Source organism: Aulostomus chinensis, chromosome 2, assembly GCF_037954235.1.
Source record: "Aulostomus chinensis isolate RoL2024-O1b breed Wild chromosome 2, RoL_Achi_v1.0, whole genome shotgun sequence".
Classification (NCBI taxonomy): domain Eukaryota; kingdom Metazoa; phylum Chordata; class Actinopteri; order Syngnathiformes; family Aulostomidae; genus Aulostomus; species Aulostomus chinensis.
The window spans coordinates 25415855-25434919 of NC_141321.1; the positions used below are offsets into that span (position 1 = coordinate 25415855).

A 19065-nucleotide genomic window follows, 5' to 3' on the forward strand; every position below is an offset into this window, starting at 1 on the left:
TATAGATGATCATTTTAAGCTTATTTTTTATATGTTTAGGATAAACTCTGAGATAGACTTTCTCCATAATATTTGTTGTAATCCCATGACTTAATGTTATAGTATCTGTGTTTTGAAATTGATATTGTTAGAAAAAAATGAAAGGTTAAAATTGATTAAAAGGTGTTGGAAGCAGCGGCGTCACGGCTGCGTTTTAGAGGCGCAAACACGCGGTCGTCACGCGGAGCCCCGCCCCTCCTACGTCTGCCAAAGAGTCTTAAAACCCCAACAACATTTTATTACTAAATGGCGGAGTAGCTTAACTGACTTCTTACTCCTTTTTTTCACAGCTTTTGTCTCAGTATGTAACCCAGGGTCACTAATGCGGTGCCACCTCTCTGTCACACGGTAACGTTTCTTGCGTGTTGCCTCTAAACTTGATGCTAGCGAATATTCTGTATATTTGGCTCTCTCTTTAGCTAGTTAACCGAAAAGTTTGCGAAGGAACGACAGAGAGAACCCTAAGCTGACGTTTGACATTAGAGAGATTCTTAACCAGATACCGAGACATATTTAGCAACTGACTGGAGTTTTAAGTAGGTGTCTTTTGCACGTATGCTAACGTTCCTGATGTGTGTGTGTGTGTGTGTGTGTCTGTCTGTCTGTCTGTCTTTGCGTAATGCTAAGTTGCTGTTGCTTATCTCTAACCAAAACATGACATTTGTTGACAGTGCTTCCTCCCCGGGCTTTGGAAGTTACTGAAAGCCAGAGGCATCTGGACAACATGGATGTGTGACCAGGTCAAGGCCTCTCATCCCCTTGTTGCAGTTCAGTGAGGGGAGCACAGAGGAGTAATTCCAGCATCAAAGTTTGGTCATGATGGTTGAGACAGATGGGAAAGAAGTTCTGGCTGCTGAGGCAAATAAACCATGGTCCACTGCAGCCCACATGTCTCATACTCAGCAGGTACAAAGTGCAGCCTCACCAGCTGAAAGCCCCTTACAGCTCCCTGTCGCCACAACCACAGAGGATGAGGATGAGAGTGAAGATGAGTCGTTTATCCTGGAGGAGAGTCCATGTGGCCGCTGGCAGAAACGCAGAGAGGAGGTGAGAGAGGCTATTGGTGCTTAAACTGTTGATAAAGTTTATTTTATTCATTATTCATAACTGGAAATCCAGCGCTTGTATTTGTTTGGCTCATTTTAAACCAGTTTATACAACATGTATCGTAATATGTTTTTGAATCTAAGGACTTCTGGATTTATATGTACGTTGTCTATTTTTTTAATTTTAAAAATTGCTTGTGTCACATAATCACTCATGTTGGTTATCTGGAGTGACTATGAAAAATATTTTTTAATATAATATTTTATTTTTCCGATTGGACCTTAAGTCAATCTGATGTCTTGGAGGGGAAAAAAAGATATGTCCTCCTTTGTGCATTTCCTTCATCACTTAGCCTGTCCTAGAGATGCAGAAAAAGTGGCAATGAACATATCCTCATGTATCTTTTTTTAAAAAATATATGTTTTATGTTTCATTGGTTTTTAGCTGTTGGCTTGTCTCATTATCTGTTTTTCTGGTTCTTTGTTGCTGTAGGTGAATCAGCGTAATGTCCCAGGGATAGATTCTGCATACTTGGCAATGGACACAGAAGAGGGGGTAGAGGTGGTGTGGAATGAAGTCATGTTTTCAGAGAGAAAGAACTTCAAACTGTTAGAGGTGAGGTCAAGTGTTACAGGAACAGAATTAAATGTTTCTGGGACTATGGTCCAAATTTTAGATAATTTAGATCAATGAGATTATTACTTCTGTTCACTGGGTGTGTGTAAGAGAAGTAAACAGAATACATTTTACTTTGTTGACTCATCTCAGGTCTGGTGAAGATTTCCAAAGTATAAAAAGTTTAAAAAATAACAGTGTTTGCTCATTTTCATTGATCATTCTGTGCCTGACAGATTGTTAATCAGTGAGTCACCTAAACAGTCTGCAGCTGGGCTGCAAGAGGTCATTTACAAATAATCTGACAGCTTTATATTTTTGACTTTGAAGTTAAGTTTGAAATTAGCACAAGATATTAGCAGAGTATTGGGTATATTTACAAAATAGTTCAAATGGAGTGGTGGCTATCAGACAAGGCAGAAATATTTATGTAGAACCTCATCAGCCACCGAGCAACTTTAAAGTGTTTTGTTAAAATAAAACAATTAAAAGCATGAAAACTGTTGCATGATGTAAGGCCACAGTAAACATCTTGAAACCATAATAGCACAAGTAAGCAACTAAAAATAACAATAAGAATTAGCTGAAAGCAACTGCAAGAAGATAAGTCTCAGGTTAAAGAGGGACTTGTGTAAAGTACTCAAGATAATAACTGTTGCCGGGATTCACAGGAATGAGACCACTCCCCTTCCTAGAGCTATTAAATGATTGCCTCAAAGCATGCAAGCTGTTCCACTATCTAAAACTGGAAAATATTTATCCAAGCCTTAAGAATGTTTTTATGTGATTAAAAGGTTTGGTTTGACTACAGAGGATTTTCAGATTTCAGGTGTGGCTGCTGCATTCTTCATGTGGGAAAGGCTAGTTCACATGAAAAGTGCACAGTTTACTGCTTTGACATCATTTCTGTAACTGCATGTATATAATAGGAGTTCTGTCTTCACATGCATTTTTTTTTCAGATATACTGTATCAGCATTCAGTCAGGCACAGAGGAGCAAAAGCAACATGATTGTATTTGTTCAATAATAGCATTATCAAATTCAAATCATTAATCAGATATTGTTTTGCCTGATGTGCTTAGGAGAAAGTGAAGACTGTATTTGATAGCCTGATGCATTTGGAACACGCAAATATTGTCAAATTCCACAAGCACTGGACTGACACCAAGGAGAACCGGGCCAGGGTGAGTCTTGGATCTAGAGGTAGCATGAATATTGGAGACATCAATACAGTTGTGAAATGACTGTATTTGCATGACACTTGCTACACTGTTATTAATTTCCCTCAATTTTCTATCAGGTGATTTTCATCACTGAATATATGTCATCAGGGAGTTTGAAGCAGTTTCTGAAGAAGACAAAAAAGAATCACAAGACCATGAATGAAAAGGTAATAAGCTGTTTATATTAGATTAATGGTGTCTTGTCACAGCTCCCTCGAACTGGGACACGAGGGCTTCTCAGCAAGGAGCAGTAACTGCATTATTTAACTGTTGGCATGAATCATGATTAACAGATACGCTGCTGTAGCTTTGAACTATGCTGAATCATATGACATAATATATTGTGGAAACTAGCTTATCAGCTCTCTGATAAGGTGTTTGGTCTTGCAGGCTTGGAAGAGATGGTGCACACAAATCCTGTCTGCTCTCAGGTGGGTATCTAAAGTCATTATCCTCCTTCACAGTGAAAGTCACTCCTGGGAGCATTCTAATCCCTGTCATATATAGTTTTCACTTATTTATCCACCTTTTTGCTGTCCTGTAGTTATCTCCACTCATGTGATCCACCCATCATCCATGGCAACTTGACCTGTGACACCATCTTCATCCAGCACAATGGACTCATTAAGATTGGATCTGGTAAACAAAAATGGTGGCAATGTCCTTTTTTTGATTGGAAGCTGAATGTAATGGAAACTTAAGTATTGAGTAACATAAGCAAATTTTCTCTGCACTTCTTAGAGGCAATATTGATCTCCAAACTTCTTTTTCCAACACTTGATCCGTTTTGTCTTTTCTATTCCCGCTATGTACAAATATCTCTTTGTTTCATACCTCACACTGTCCTCCATGCTGTGTATCCTGTCTAATCTGCAGTTGCACCAGACACCATTAACAATCATGTGAAGACGTGTCATGAGGAACAGAAGAACTTGCATTTCTTTGCCCCAGAATATGGAGGTAGAGACAATCAAAAACATGTAGAGATGCACCTATTTAGCAGCTGATATTTCACTTGTTTCCAATGTTTAGTCAGGCTATAACATTGTGATTCAATGGGATATGATGTTAATTTTTTTCGGGTGTTGATGTTGGTTTCTGAGTTGTCAACGTAGCCTGGCCGATCTAAACCTTAAGTAGACTAACTATGATAGGACGTCCATTTTTATAATCCATTTTTATTCCTTCTTCTTGCAGCTGTTGCTGATGTAACCACGGCTGTAGACATCTACTCATTTGGCATGTGTGCATTAGAGGTGAGATATAAGCCATAACCGATGACAGAATGATCCAAGACTCCTCCCCAAATAATATTTTAATATGTGGGTGTTGCAGATGGCTCATTTGGAGATCCAGGGAAATGGAGAATCTTCATTTGTTTCTGAGGAGTCCATCAATACTGCAATACAGTTACTGGAGGACCCACTGCAGAGGGTTAGGCTAACAGGATGATTCTCTATTCTCTATATCAGTTTCACATGTTTCACAATAATGCTGTAATACTGGCTTGGGCTTAGCATTAGCATTGAATCATGCTAAGTATTCAGCAGCTCAGATTGAGAGGTCTGGTGTAAACTGGGCTCATATAACACTGTGTCCATCTATGCTGTGTGAGCCTCCTGTGTGAATGTTCCAGGATGATGTAAACAACAATGTTCGTGTACTGTGTCTCACTGTTTATTATGAAAGCCCAATGTTTGTATACTCTGATGTTTGTCCAGAAGTGTGTGAATCAGAGATTTATTTTTGTAGGAGTTAATTCAGACCTGCCTCGAGTGCGACCCTTGTGCAAGGCCTACAGCCCAGGAGCTGCTCTTTAACCAGGCACTGTTTGAAGTCCCGATGCTGAAACTGCTGGCTGCTCATTGTATCGTTAGCCACCAGTGTGAGTTCTTCACATATCTATGTTTCAGTTTACTTAGTGAAGAGATTGTTGGCTGCAATATTCATCGCAATGTAAATGTCTAGGATATTGTTCAAATTAACAGTAAAAAATCACAGCTAAAGAACTTTTGCGCTTACTATGGGTTTTTCCTGAAGTCTGAATTCATGTTTGTGTTGTACGTTGCTTTGGACAAAAGCGTCTGCTAAATTAAATTGTAGAATTGTAGAAAAAATAAAACAGAAGTCCAGGCATTGAATTGAATTCCCCTGGTAATTCATCCTAACACCCTGTGCCATCTAATAGAATCTTTCTGGTTTGTGTTTATCCAGACATGATCCCTGAGAATGCTCTGGAGGAGATTACCAAAAACCTGGACCCCAATCTGGTCATTGCTGACAAAGATGACATTCAGCTCAAGTAAGTCTTGTGTCCACCATCTTGTTGCAGTCAGCCTCATCATCTTCAGATACAGCAGACATTCTGACACAGAAACACACTCTTTTTTTCCTGTAGACTTTCACAGTTTCCTGCCTTGGAGCTTGATAAGTTCCTAGAGGATGTGAGGTAAGAAGCATAGCAATGATAATGGAGCAATCTTATCTGTTACAATGCACTGTCATTGATAACTCATACCGGTATCCTGCCACATGGGGGCAGTAGAGGGCCATCTGTTTTGTCTGGTCACCATGATCATCTACACTGTGATGTAGATTCTACATCATAGTGTGGTTTTCTGAGATTTAGGTCCCAGCCATAAGTGGTCATTAATTATGGACCATGTGGACCCATGTAATATTCATGATGAGTCATAGTCATACCACTGTTATATCTAAGGGTTGTTGTCAATTATCCCAACTCAGCAGTCTGTGTCTTCATACAGAATTCAAATATTTAAGTTTAAAACCATGTTGTTGCACTGTAACAACACACTAATTGCCACACGTGCAAAAGTGTGAGAGCCTGCTTAATGTTGCTTGCAGCCCTAAATGTCATTGTATTAGTTTGTACATACTTATTGTTACCTCACATTTTTGTCTGACATTGGTTCTTGCGAACAAATCTTAAAGAATTCTGACATGTTGAGTACATCCCCTCTCTTGCCCTTTCTCCTCTTGTCTGCCATGCTTTCTTTTCTTTTTGCTGATTTTTCTTCCCTCAATCAGGAATGGTATTTATCCTCTGACAGCGTTCGGGCTTCCCCGTCCTCAGCTGCCACAGCGGGAGACTGTTAAATCTCCTGTTGTCATTCCCTCGGTGAAGTCCCCCACACCTGAACCTGCAGAGCTGGAGACACGGCGGGTGTGTATGATGTGCTGCATATTTCAAAATGATGACATAAATGGTGTCATTTATTGCACCAACACAGTCTTGATCTTATTCAGGTCATCCAGATGCAGTGTAATGTTGAACTTGTGGAGGATGGAGCAAAATACCATGTAAGCCAATATTTAGTCATGAAATGTATCACAATCTTACAGATTCAAACTGATTTCCATCTCACTGGCCAATGACAGGATATTATTTCAACTCAGGATTCCTGTCTGAACAAAATGAAAATTACTCACATGAATCAAATTTTGTCCGCTGTTTCTCTCCTTTTAGCTGACGTTACTGCTGAAACTGGAGGACAAACTGAATAGACATCTAAGCTGTGATGTATTACCTCGTAAGTTCTTCTATAACTCACTGACAGATAATTACTCATTAAGCTGATAATAAAGTCCTCGATTTGTTTCAGAGTTCTCACGTTCTAAAATTTCAACCAACCCCTGAGCTGGGAGGTTTGATCAGAGTGCACATTTGTGTTTTAAAACAAGATAAAGGAGAATATTTTATAATAAGCTTTGTGATTTCCAGCCTGACAAAATTGCAGTGGATCCAGCACTTTCATGATAATCACATTTTGTTGAGGGATGTCCTGTTTTGGTTATACTGAGTTAACATAACAAGATTAGAGACCATACTTCAGGCTTCTGTGTTAATGTGTGACACTTCAGTATGTGTTTAAAAATCCAACACAGCCATTTCCTCATGTAACTGGTGGGTAAAAGGTGTGTGTGTGTGTGAGAGAGAGAGAGAGCGGTGATAAATGATAAAGTTAATGAGTGAATTACAAAGTCTACTCTACTCTCAGGTTTGACCACACACATAGTTTTAATATACTGGACCTCTCGACGGGTGTTCACTGAGGCATGTATGAAATTTAGGGGAAGATTCCAGGCAGAGCTTGCACCTCAGATGGCATCACAATATGCAACTATTTTCGGCGGAGACTGACTGAAGCTCCTGTGCTGTGACAACCTTGCACATTTAGTTGAATCTCAACCTGAATTTTTGTTCTCATGTGAGTAAATGGCTTCTAAAACCCCCCAACAAGAATGACATCTGTTTGGAACATTATCCATGAAAGCGCTCATGATTCTCCTTTACAGATTTTGAAATTTTAACTTGTTTAATTTATTTACGTGATTGCAATGTAGTTTGCCAGTTTCAGGGTAAAAAAAAAAGCTCTTATTCATTCATTCATTCATTCATTATAAATAATTATGTAATACCATGAAAAATCTGAGACAATTACCATCTTATACATTTACAGTGCTTCTTACAGCTGATGAAAGGATGCAATTGTGAGAAGACCACACAACACAACTGTTGCAATAGTCAGAATAGTTTTGGTAGTGTGATCCGGTGTGCACATGGACACATGGATATGTTAGACGTGTATAATGTTGCAGGCGTGTGGAGAATCTTGGGCCCGTGAAAGGCTGCAGCTGTCACCTCTTGTGTCAAAATCTGACCATCTCTCTCCAGGCTTTCATCTCCCTGTCTCTCATTCCCTCACACACTTTATTTTCTGAATAGGACACTCTACTTTATCTCCTCTGCTCTTTCTCTTTTACTGTTTTATCCTATTAAATTCCCTCTACTAAACACACTCAATGTAATGCATACACACCATTCGGTTTCACTGGCACACTTTCCACTTTAAAATCTGTCCCTCTCACTGATATCAGGGGATTGTCTTTAAAGCATTTCTTATCAACAAGCCTCAGTCCGAAGGTACACTGTCCTGGGTCACTAGCTGACTGAGCCACTTGAGTTTCACTCACTCTCCCACACCCTAAATCGATTCATTTGCAAATGTTGAGCTCCAAAGTGAGCAATGAAGATGTTGGTCAGAGGATTTTAGTTCAAACTCAAAGCTCAACTATTAATCAATTTATTTGAGTTGTTTTTGTTTGGCATGTTGCTGTTAGACAAAGGTCTACTGCAAAGCACGAAACTGATGGGTTGCACTAACCAAGAAAACTTCTTCTGTTCCATCATCCATCTCAAAGAGCTGTGGAACCTACTGTTCTTTCTATCATGCATTTTTTTTTTTTTTTTTTTTTTTGGACAGTTGTGGGACGCTTTGTCTCCTCTGCCAGTTTCTCTTGCCACATTCCTGGTACAATTGTAAATTGATAGCTAGGGTATTAAAATCAGTAGACCATGACAACCACTCAGTTCCCCCGTAAGAGAAAAGAATGTCTTAATTTTGTATGGTATGTAAAAAAAAATTTTTTTTAGATACCTGCATGAATTACTTTTTTATTAAAGGTTAAGGCCAAAAGGATGATGATTTAACATAAAGTTAGTGACACTATTAGGTCGTGTCTACTGTACATCTGCCTCTAAAATACATACTTTTCCATCTTGTTTAATGCCAGTGAAAATCTTTCTATATTTTGCTATGAATATTGTTGATGTTCAATTATGCAGACAATGCAACATTAAAAGTAGCAGAAGTACAAAATACAGAGATTCTTGGGCACTGAATTGAAAAAGAGAAAGGGACTCTAGTTTATCCATGAAATTGTATGCGAAGTATACAATGTATATATTTTTTGTGTCCATATAAATTGTAATTATTTTTTATTTGTTTACTTTTGCTGAAAAAAATAGAAGATGACAGCAAAATGGATTCAGGGATGCAAGAGAGGCAGTAATTCAGTGTCAGTTTTGTGTTAAAGATTGAATAAATTAATGATAAAGCCTTGCTAGATGTGTATGACATAGTAACTGCTGGTGTGTGTTTCAGATGAAAATGTTCAAGAGTTGGCTGGGGAGTTGGTGCAACTCGGTTTAATAAGTGAGGTGGGTGTTTGTGTTTTAAAGACCGACCATTTGTGTTTTTGTGTGTACGTGTGTGCTGCAAGGCAAATGTGTGTGGGTGATGTTGGTTGCTATTTCTGTACCAACCTGTGTAAAAATTCATGTACTTTTAAAAAGGTGAGGTGACCCATGATGCCCACCCTTGCGATCACAAGCCTGGAGGAAGGTCTTTACACATATTTACTGTTCCATACGTGCTTGTGTGCCCACTCACTGGCCACGTGCATCTACCCACACTTATCATGTACAGTCCCTTCTTCTCATTGTGGGTGCGAGTCTGTGTCGACTTTTGTCTGACTGATTTAATCTTCTTAATGGATTTTATGGACACATAAAACAGTTTTATGTCGTGTCTGCCTATTGGCTGTGTGTGTCTGTACTTCAATTACTGACCATACACCACTGGCTAAGAGATGTTTGTAATGTTTTGAATTGGTGTGTGTGTGTGTGTGTGTGTGTGTGTGTGTGTGTGTGTTCTCTCCACAGATGGACCAAACCAAAATAATCTCTCTACTAGAAGAAACATTCAGCCAAGTTCTTTAACAGTAACGGCTGACATTCTCTCAGCACAAATACTCTCTTGACCCTGCTGCATATTCATTTTGATTACTTGACATGGTTGGTGTATTATATATGTTTCCTGTGTTTTACACAGATTTAAAAGATTGTGCTTTTCCTCTCAATCAGGGATTAAGGCTTCCTAACAGCCCACAGTATGTTTGGCATAAAGCTGTGCTTACATAGTACATTGACAAGGAAGCATCAGGTTGACAATAAGACTGATTTAGGCCTTCACTAGTGTCACACACATGAGAACTCTCTTCTCCTCACCATTGCATCACTCTGCACCTGTTGACTCCCAGCAAAAACTGCACTACAGCTCTGCCAAATAAGAAAATAACAAAACAAGCCAGGCGACGCCTTTCTGCCTTCTCTCATTTGTCTCCCTGTAGTTTTGTCTCACACAGTATGATCATTCCCAGCTCTTTGACCAACCTATCAGTTTATATGTAAATATATGTAAAAGTCTTGCAGAAATGCAAACATTTCAGCTTACTTAACAATAAATTAGTATTTTTAGAAAGTGTTTTGTATGGAATAAAATGTTTTTTGCATCACTGCATTTTACATTTAGGGTGGGCATGTAGGCAATGTACTCTGGAAGATGTTACTTTGAGGTACTGAAAACACTGTTACTGGATTTCTGTTTTTGATTGTTTTATATGCTGATCTACTGTTTACCTGTAGTCTTACACACAAGTCCTTTTTTTTAACTTTACTGAGGGTTTGCATTTAAAATCAGTTATAGTTAGACTCGAGTACATAAGTCTGTTGGGATCTGCTGTTGAAAGAGGTCTTTTCCAGTAACATTTGTGTGAAAGCTTCATATTTGTATGTATATTACAGATACTGTACAGTACAAGGACATGTTTTCCCCTGTTTTTCTTTTGTTACACAACAACAACATATTTGTTACAGTCTGAGCCAAATCACAAATTTTCCTTTTCTGTTGCTCATCCAGTTAAACTAGGACCTAGTTTACATTCCATACAGAGTGCAGAGTTCACAATTTTGCATCATACAGGTCTTGTTGAGACTTGTATTAATTTGACAGAATTGCCTCCAGCCTTTGTGTGACATCATGGCTCAGCTTGTTTTGGACTACTGGTACTACTGTGTCTGAAAACTTATGTGATTCCTAAAACAGAAAATTGCCCAGTATGCACAAAAATGCTATTGGATAGATTACTTGCTCCTTTTTTCTTGGTGTTACAGAACACTACAGCATCATGTTAATTAAAGGCAACGTATGAGCTTTCTGACACAACTGTCGTCTCATGTCGACCTAATGAGAGCAGATCAGTCAATGACCTTCATTTAAGCTTATATTCCTAAAGTATTTATTGAGATGTATTCAGACTACTATTGTGCTCCAGTCTATATTTTTGCTCTACATTTATCATATAGTCCATCAAAATGCAGTATTTACCTTTTTGATTTTTATGTCTATTTAGATTGCATAATCAAAAGAGGCTGCATGGTCGTGCAGTGGTTAGCGCTGTCGTCTCACAGCAAGAAGGTTCTGGCTTCAAGTCCCGGCTCGAGCACTGGATCATTCTGAGTGGAGTCTCCATGTTCTCCCTGTTCCTGTGTGGGTTCTCTCCAGGTACTCCAGCTTCCTCCAACAGTCCGAAGACATCAAGAGGGGACGAGGCTGATTGGTACTCTACTCTTGCTGTGGGAGTGAATGGTTGTCTGTCTATATGTGTTGGCCCTGCGATGGACAGGGCAACCTGTCCAGGTCACACCGAAAGTTGCTTGGATAGGCTCCAGCCCCCTGCGAGCCTTGGAAGAAAATGGATGGATGGACAATCCAAAGAAACAAACAAAAACAACCAATGGGATCACAAGTCGGGCATTCTGTCTCTCTGTACTGGTACAGTTAAAACAAGTCATGTGGGCAGCTTCAGTTTGGTTCTGGAGAATGTAAGATTTGGTTTTATATGTTTATTCCTGGATTTTGTATTGAACCTCTATATCAGTAAATGTGTATCCTGACAACAAAAATACTGGTCTGTGGTCTTTTTTTTAAATAAATGTGTGAAATATTCCAGCTTGCTACTCAATCTTAGCCATGGGAGTACTACAGGTTTGATCGTAATAAAATTCTAAAGTTAAATTCTCACATTGAATTATTTGTGAGTGTATATAGTGAATTTATATTAGATATATTTTTCCCTTTGTTTTTATCCTGAAAAAATCTTTTTTTTCATCTAAGGTTATTGTGTTCTTTCTCTCCTGATACATCTTATATTTTTTAATTATGCATTTTATTACGTGGTGAAATGTCGAATAACTTGGCGCCCCCCAGCATTGCCGCAGGTAACAGACAGGTGAGTCTCATGACGTCATACAGGAAGTGGACACAGGCACCACTCTGGATTCTTGAAGCCGTTTAATAGTTGCGCGAATACAACGGACAAAGGAAAACAAAGACCAAGGAAAGATGTGCACATTTGGTGAGTAGTGCTGCGATGGTTTAGGTTGATACGGAAAAACTTGTCTAAAATCACTGGTCACGCTTTTACGCCAGCGGACAACTGACCGTAGGCCTCCCATACAAGTAATCATTGCCCTGCGCCGTCATTTTTAACGATACGACATATCCTAACTATACCTCAGGTTTTATAGCATTAATTAAACGGGTTGTCTTGGTGTAAAATTAACTGTGAAGACTTAAATGCTACAATACAAGACAATAGATTTATAGTTAAACTGATTTTAAACAAGGTTTGTCCCTTCCTGCCCGGCATCCTCCACGACTCCATCGTGACGTCAACGTCAGAACAAAACCTCTATGTATGCCAATACGGGGCCTCGGGCATCAAGAAAAAGATGCTAATGCATTTCTTTTCTTATCGATCCAACATAACTACTTTGTAAATTCCATATTCATAAATGTACATTTACATACCAAAACCCCCAGTTTTTTTGGTTTTAACGAAGGAAATAAAACGTGTTACTTTGAGTCCTCAAAAATACAAAAACGCAATCAAAACTGTCAATATTTGTAATCACTTTGATGTCTTAAAGTGAATCCCATGTCACACTCTGGCATACTTCATTTATTCATTTTTATTTACTTTATCATTTTTTAATTTTTGTATCATATATTATTTATTTACTTATTTTTTCAATAACTTACTTGAGCTGATTTGTGTTCTCAATATGCTTTACTATGTGATACTTCCCATACTATTCTTCCTTCCCCATTACTTGTTTGTTTATTGATGATTGATACCAAGCTCTTTTAGTAAACAAATGTATTTTTACATTGCGAAAAATGGATGTAGAGAACACTTTTCTTTTATTCAGTTCAGTCTCAGCTGTAAGAATAAAGAAGACGGATAAAGACAAGTGTCAAATTAAAAGAAAACACCCACAATAATCCGCCAGACCAGCTTCAGCTCCTCTTGAGAGATTCTCAGCCCCACGGAATGGATAAACCCTCTTACACGCATTCACTCAATGGTTGTTTCAGTGATGGAGAGTGCTGCCCGGTCCCTAAATCTTCCATCTGCCTGCAAAGATCATAGCGTGTGTATTTTAACACTCCTCATAGATCATACCCTTCAGTGTGGGCTGTACGGAAGCATATGCATCTCTTTATTTATTCAGGCTTGTCTTTAACTGGTCACTGTCTGTACCCAGAATTGGATTTCCACATGTCAAAGGATTGTTGCTGGTGGAGATGTCATTTTCCGTCAGTAATTGGATTTCAGATATGTCTGACATATAAAACCCTTTGGAATATGTTTGTAAGTCCCATGAAGGTATTTACAATGGTATTTTAACTTGAAAATTCCCTTTTTCGTATCAGAAATGGAATTCTAACTGAAGGGAATTGCGGATATCACAAATGTAATTCCTTAGATGGTGCTGTGCGAATATAATCTAATTGAATTGGTGCAAATATAAAGATAGTTACAAGCGTCAGTTGTGTTTCAGATTACCTCTCTGAAATACGGTGCCAGATATCTGAAATAACATTTGTACACATGACAAGTCCAAGGTCACATATCATTACTTCAATTTTGATATGAGAATTTAATTTGGGATATCTAAGATTCCCATTGTGTTATGATGTATGTGATGACAGAAGAATTGAAAATTTGCTCTACTTGGAATGGCTTTGACCTTTGGAAATAATAAGATGTTATCTGAAATATCAGCATGTGACATTTCCAGTGCACAGAATTAGTGATATCAGTTGATTTGTAGATATATGAAATTAGTGTTTACTTGTATATGAATAAATTTCCCTTGTTTCTCCAACAAATCATGACTTCTGCTGTTGCAATGTTTATTATAATGGCACATATGTACATTTACATGTATGTCCATGAATGTATTTTTTTTTTTAATTAACTGAGTAGAATATTTACCTATTAAAATCACATACCATGAGTAGGAATGCTCAACTTTATAAAATATCTTTTGCATTTATGCCCTCCAGATAAGGACAAAGGGCCTGGCAGGCTGATGAAAAAGGGGTTCACTCTCATCTTGGTGGGCCATATCAACTTCATCCTGGGAGCTATTGTCCATGGCAGTGTCCTCCGCCATATTTCCAAACCCAACGGGCAGGTCACAACTGAATACACAGTTGCCAATATTATTTCCGTCTCCTCTGGTCTTCTGGTGAGTCATCAGTTCAAATATGTTTCATGGTCAAATCAGCAGTAGGCTGATCAAGGTGTGTAGAACTTTCAAAAAGCCTGGCAGTGTTGGGCTCTAAGTATTGCAGCATTTTGCCATTCACTTTAGATTTGAAGAAACTGAACTGATTTGCCCTTTAGCTCTGCATTAATGTGTACTGTCTGAAGCAAACACATCCAAACTTGCCCATTAAATGTTGTTAATGAGGGTCACTTGAGGGCAAACTTCCATTACTGCCTGTTAATGCCACATCTCTTTGAAACATACTCTGTCACTGCTTACTCCTCACTGCCAGAAACTGGAGAATCTTTGTTCATTTTTTTTTCTGTCTGAAAAATGCAGCCTCTCATTCTTTAGGACAGAGTTCCTGCATGTTCTACATAATTTGATAAAGTCTACACCATGCCAGAGTAATACATGAGTTGAAAGAATCACATTGTCTTTTGAATCTTTCAGAGCATTGCGACTGGGATTATTGCCATCGTCGTGTCAAGGAACCTTCACGTGTTTAAACTGGTAGAATATCTAATTTAATTACTGATATGATCATTTCCATCAATCATACTGCGTCTACTGAATGTGTGTGTAGGTTGTTTATGATGTTTTCTCTGTGTCTTCAGCAAATAGGGCTTGTAGTTGCATCCTTCTTGAACGCCCTGCTCTCTGCAGCTTGCAGCACAGGGCTCCTGTTGGCCATCAGTATCACTATTGCTCACAACGGCCAGGGGTTGATGCTTGGATGCAATGCCACAGAGGTCCCCATCAATGCTCGGTCACCTGTCAGTGCCCAGTGCCCTTTCGATACAACACGACTCTATGTGAGACAACAGCATCATCTGACATCCACCTCAGTCATTGTACAGCAGGACTGCAGCTGTCTTTCTTCTTTCCTTGTGTCGCTCTCTGTTTTCTTCACCATCTTTGTCAAGCTGCAACACTCTGGAATGAAGTGTCTTAAAAGCAGTACTAGAGGAAGGGTCAGCCCCATTGTGTTTTTTCTCATTCCCACCACTCTTTGCTTCTCAGGACACCACTCTGGCGCTGTGGTTCCCTTGTGCTGTGTTGGCAGCAGTTGAGTCTGGCCTGTCTGTCTGGTGCTTCTTCGTTGGATTGGCTCTCAGAGGGCTGGCACCCTGTGGGAACAGCTACATCAAAGAGCAGGTGTGTGTGTGTGTGTGTGTGTGGGTGGGTATGCTTGAGGGTTGTAAGTGTTTGTCTGGCCTCATCTACGTCTGACTAAGATGTACACACAGACACACACTCAGAGGATTTATCCACACGTCTACCATCATTTGATCTGTTCTGATCTCTGGTCCTCTTGGTAAAAAAACAAAAAAACAACAACACAGGCAAACTTTGAATTACTCACTTGTGATAACAAAGTGAAACATTGCATATTAATTTGCTACCCCACCCCCCACCCAATTTTCTCTCCCAGCTGGAGGAGGAGGCCGAGCGCTCCCCCCACAGCCAACACCTGATTGGACAGCGTTTGAATACTGATGCCTAACTGAAGAACGAACAGGAAGGACACCACTCCATATGTAGTTGACAAGCGCAGCTGAATCCAAAAAGGTGTAACTGCACCTGTATTGACATTAGTAGATGTTACTGTCAACCAGCCATGTCCTTGATCAGCAAATGGGACTCTTTTCTCTTTTGAACACCAATCCAGTGCATCTCTACTTGATGGGACTCGTCAGTAGTATTTAAGTGTTTTTATTCCAAAGTGAAGTTCCTATGTTCATTTACGTGTGTGGGAAACTCTGAGTAAAATATGACTCAATGTCAGCCTACTGAAAATGAGTGTGAATGAGCGCTAGTAGCAAATACGCCATTCCATGTATTTTGATGTGAAGGAATCTTCGTTTATAAAGAAAGTGTGTTTTCATATTCAGCAAAACATATGTAAAATCATTTAACCAGATTTTAAGTATATTTGAGATCATTTATTTTAAGGTTTATTTGATGGGGAAAGATATGGTATACAAAGAGAATTGTACAGCAATTATCCAGTTGTAGTTCATCACAGCCTTTGTATGAACTGTCTTTTAAACAAAATGCATTTAATGCTCCAAATCCAGCGGTTCTTCAATTTTTCGGTGGTGACTCCTAAAACAAACACGCCGGACACTGACCCGGGAGGTCATGTTTTGTAAAATGGAATGTTTTCGCCACTAAATAGCAGGTTTTTAAATTTGATTTTGTTAATTATGGAAACTGTATTTATATTGGACATGCTAAATTCTACCTGTTGAAAGCAAGTAGTATTGTTTGATAATTTCAGTGGTAACACAGTGTTGTCGGTAAACTACCGGTTTGTTGTACCTGTCTCAGAAATGATTCAAATTATTTCAACAAAGTAAAGCAAAATACTTCTGAGAGAAATTAGCTAGCTAGTAGAAGCCACTGAAAACTGTTCATAGTTAGATCTGGGGAATTTTGTTGTTTTCTTTCTTTCTTTCTTTTTTTTGAGATGTTTGATACAACAGTGGCAACAAAATAGAGATCATATTTGCTTTTGATTTTATTTCTGTGTGACCTCAGAGTTGCATGCAACTGAAATGGCTAAAATACAGTGAGATGTCATTGGTGCACTTGTGTTCGTGCAGAACACTGTTGTTGAACATCAAGTGGGGTCATTTAAAGAGGTAAAGCAGTATATGTGGGCCAACAGCCTTAGTTGTCACAGCCCCCCCCCCGCCCCCCGCCCCCCCCATATCTCAGTGACAGAGAAGATCAGATCGGCCATAAAACGGTTAATCTAGTGCTGTGCTCAATCGTGTGGAAGGGAATCATAGCACACAGCTCTAATCCTGAGGCTGTAAGGGATAAATATTGACATTGTGTTGACTGATACAATCAAAACAGGTCTGTAGGGCTGTTTTACTTAAGTATGACATTGGCGTCACAGTAGGCATTCGCTTTTGAAGTTGCTGGATGAAATAACACGAGAGAAGTGTGTCAAGATATTATAGACGAGTTTGTTGTGGTATCAAGAGAAATGACCTGGATTCAAGTGATATTTTAATGACGTGTTGTCACTTTAAGAAACTCTGAGGAAGTGGGAGTTTATCCCCCCCGTTTGAGGCCTCGTAGGATGTAGTGAAGTTGTAATTTTACCGCAATTATTTTATTTTAACCAATGAACATTTTAAAGTGAATTTTGCGAATCAAGATTGCCAGTGATTAAAAAAAAAAAATCACCTTGTGTATTTTATTGTTTTTAATTGAAACCTACATTTATTAATTGTTAACTCTTCTACCTGTGGTTATCAAGTGTAGAGTAAAATGTGAAGTCTGTTTCCTCGGATACAGCATTGCATCTCACAAATTCAGAGCTTGCATTGTTTCCAGGCAAGAGAAATCACTTGACACAACGTTACTAACACTCGACAAAACCAGTGTCATTACTTGTCTTAGGTTTTCTACGGAGTTTTTCCTCCGTCGATGTGAGGGTCTAAGGGCAGTGGATGTTGTTATGATGCCATGTAAAGCCCTTTGAGACAAACTGTTTGTGAAAACGGGCTGTACAAATAAACTTGCCTTGCCTTGCCTTAATTCACCCTGGCTGTTAACTCTCCAGCAGTTGTTAAATTAGGCCCTCTGTAAAGACAATACAATGTATACATTTGCTGTATGTATTTTAAGTGGTATATGCAGTCCATTTGTCATAAGATTTTTAATAAACCTTTTTAATGTTTTCCCCATCGTATATTTTCTTATTTCACATCTCTTGCACAAAACCTGCTGTTCTACCTTACAACAAGCCTTCAGCTCAACTTTTGTTTTCTTCAAATTGGCTCTTGCCCTCTGTGCCTCGTCTGCTGCTAGACAGACTTATTGTGTCATAGGAGTCCCAGGTGGGATCCCATTTAAGCCCCTATTATCCTGTGTGTGACATTGGGAATGGCACTGAATCCCTACTGGTTTGTCACATAAGTTCTCAAAGACAATTAGAAAATGTGCTCTCTGGGTACAAAATCTGTATTTTACTCATTTAGCAAGTAAATATAAATACTGTGTATGCCTTCAAAATTATAATATTACATTGATATGCATATAACAATTTCCAAATTCCAGATCAGTCCCCTTTATCAATGGACAAAGCAGTCAAAAACATCCATCCAGGAAACACCCCTAAACACAGTTCCCTGATTTATCTGTTCTTTGGGTAGTCATGCGTTAATATGCAGATTGTGGGACAATGGGTCCCCTTCACCTTGCTCAAGGGCTCCCATCCTCTGTTGTGGGTTTTACAGAGGAATCATAATCGTCTCAGTTTGTCTATCAAAGAAATTATTGTAAGATACAAAAAGAGACGCTGCCCAAACTTGTTTTAAAAATCCAGTCCACTGCTGATCCAGTCCAGGTCTTCTGAACAAATATGCAAAACAGCCCACTGTTTGGTGCTGCAAAAACAGAACTGGGTCAGATTTATACATTTATCAGATAACAACAACCACCAATATCCACAGATACTGATATGAGTGCTGATATTTTGTGCATCCCAAAATATTAAAATATGAAGAGGGAAAAAAAAACCTCACAACTACACATATCCAAAGAGAGACTAATATTTTGCCTTTGACAGCACTCAGTCCTTTTCGAAAAGTAATAAAAGATTCTTTAAACAAAAGCTAGGGACGTTTAGGCCATCTTGGCTTGCTCATTTGGAGGTCCATCTATCATTTAAGATGCACAGGTACAATCAAACACACATCAGCCCATTTGACTACTTTCAATATTTTATTCAAATGAGCAGATTTGAGATTTTGTAGCGCAAAAACCGACAAATAACCATCACGTTAGTGTGTGAATATCCCTGGCTAATTCAGTACGTCTACAGCAGCATTCAATGTCCAGTGGGGGCAATTTTC

The 19065-nt window shown here is 38.9% G+C and overlaps 2 protein-coding genes across 3 annotated transcripts; both read left to right on the forward strand.

The window, feature by feature from the left end:
- The first annotated feature begins 213 nt into the window (after nucleotides 1-213).
- Nucleotides 214-11522, forward strand: LOC147269570 (nuclear receptor-binding protein-like). 2 transcript variants are annotated; one of them, XM_086187204.1, is made up of 18 exons: nucleotides 214-387; nucleotides 711-1086; nucleotides 1579-1701; nucleotides 2785-2886; nucleotides 3003-3092; nucleotides 3316-3356; nucleotides 3470-3564; nucleotides 3802-3885; nucleotides 4123-4181; nucleotides 4261-4359; nucleotides 4678-4810; nucleotides 5140-5227; nucleotides 5324-5374; nucleotides 5974-6109; nucleotides 6193-6246; nucleotides 6413-6476; nucleotides 8892-8947; nucleotides 9452-11522. In XM_086187204.1, the coding sequence occupies exons 2-18, from the start codon at nucleotides 856-858 to the stop codon at nucleotides 9506-9508; spliced, it is 1563 nt and encodes a 520-aa protein (XP_086043330.1). In that variant the 5' UTR covers nucleotides 214-387; nucleotides 711-855; the 3' UTR covers nucleotides 9509-11522. The 2 variants fall into 2 exon arrangements, 1 of the variants encoding a protein (XP_086043330.1); XR_015110372.1 differs by lacking the exons at nucleotides 8892-8947; nucleotides 9452-11522 and having other exon boundaries at nucleotides 5997-6109.
- A 358-nt stretch (nucleotides 11523-11880) lies between these two features.
- On the forward strand, nucleotides 11881-17889 carry krtcap3 (keratinocyte associated protein 3). Its single transcript, XM_086195227.1, has 6 exons — nucleotides 11881-11985; nucleotides 13983-14167; nucleotides 14642-14701; nucleotides 14806-15003; nucleotides 15212-15346; nucleotides 15624-17889. Exons 1-6 carry the CDS (start codon nucleotides 11973-11975, stop codon nucleotides 15693-15695), a joined length of 663 nt encoding a protein of 220 aa, XP_086051353.1. The 5' UTR covers nucleotides 11881-11972; the 3' UTR covers nucleotides 15696-17889.
- The last annotated feature ends 1176 nt before the right edge of the window (nucleotides 17890-19065 follow it).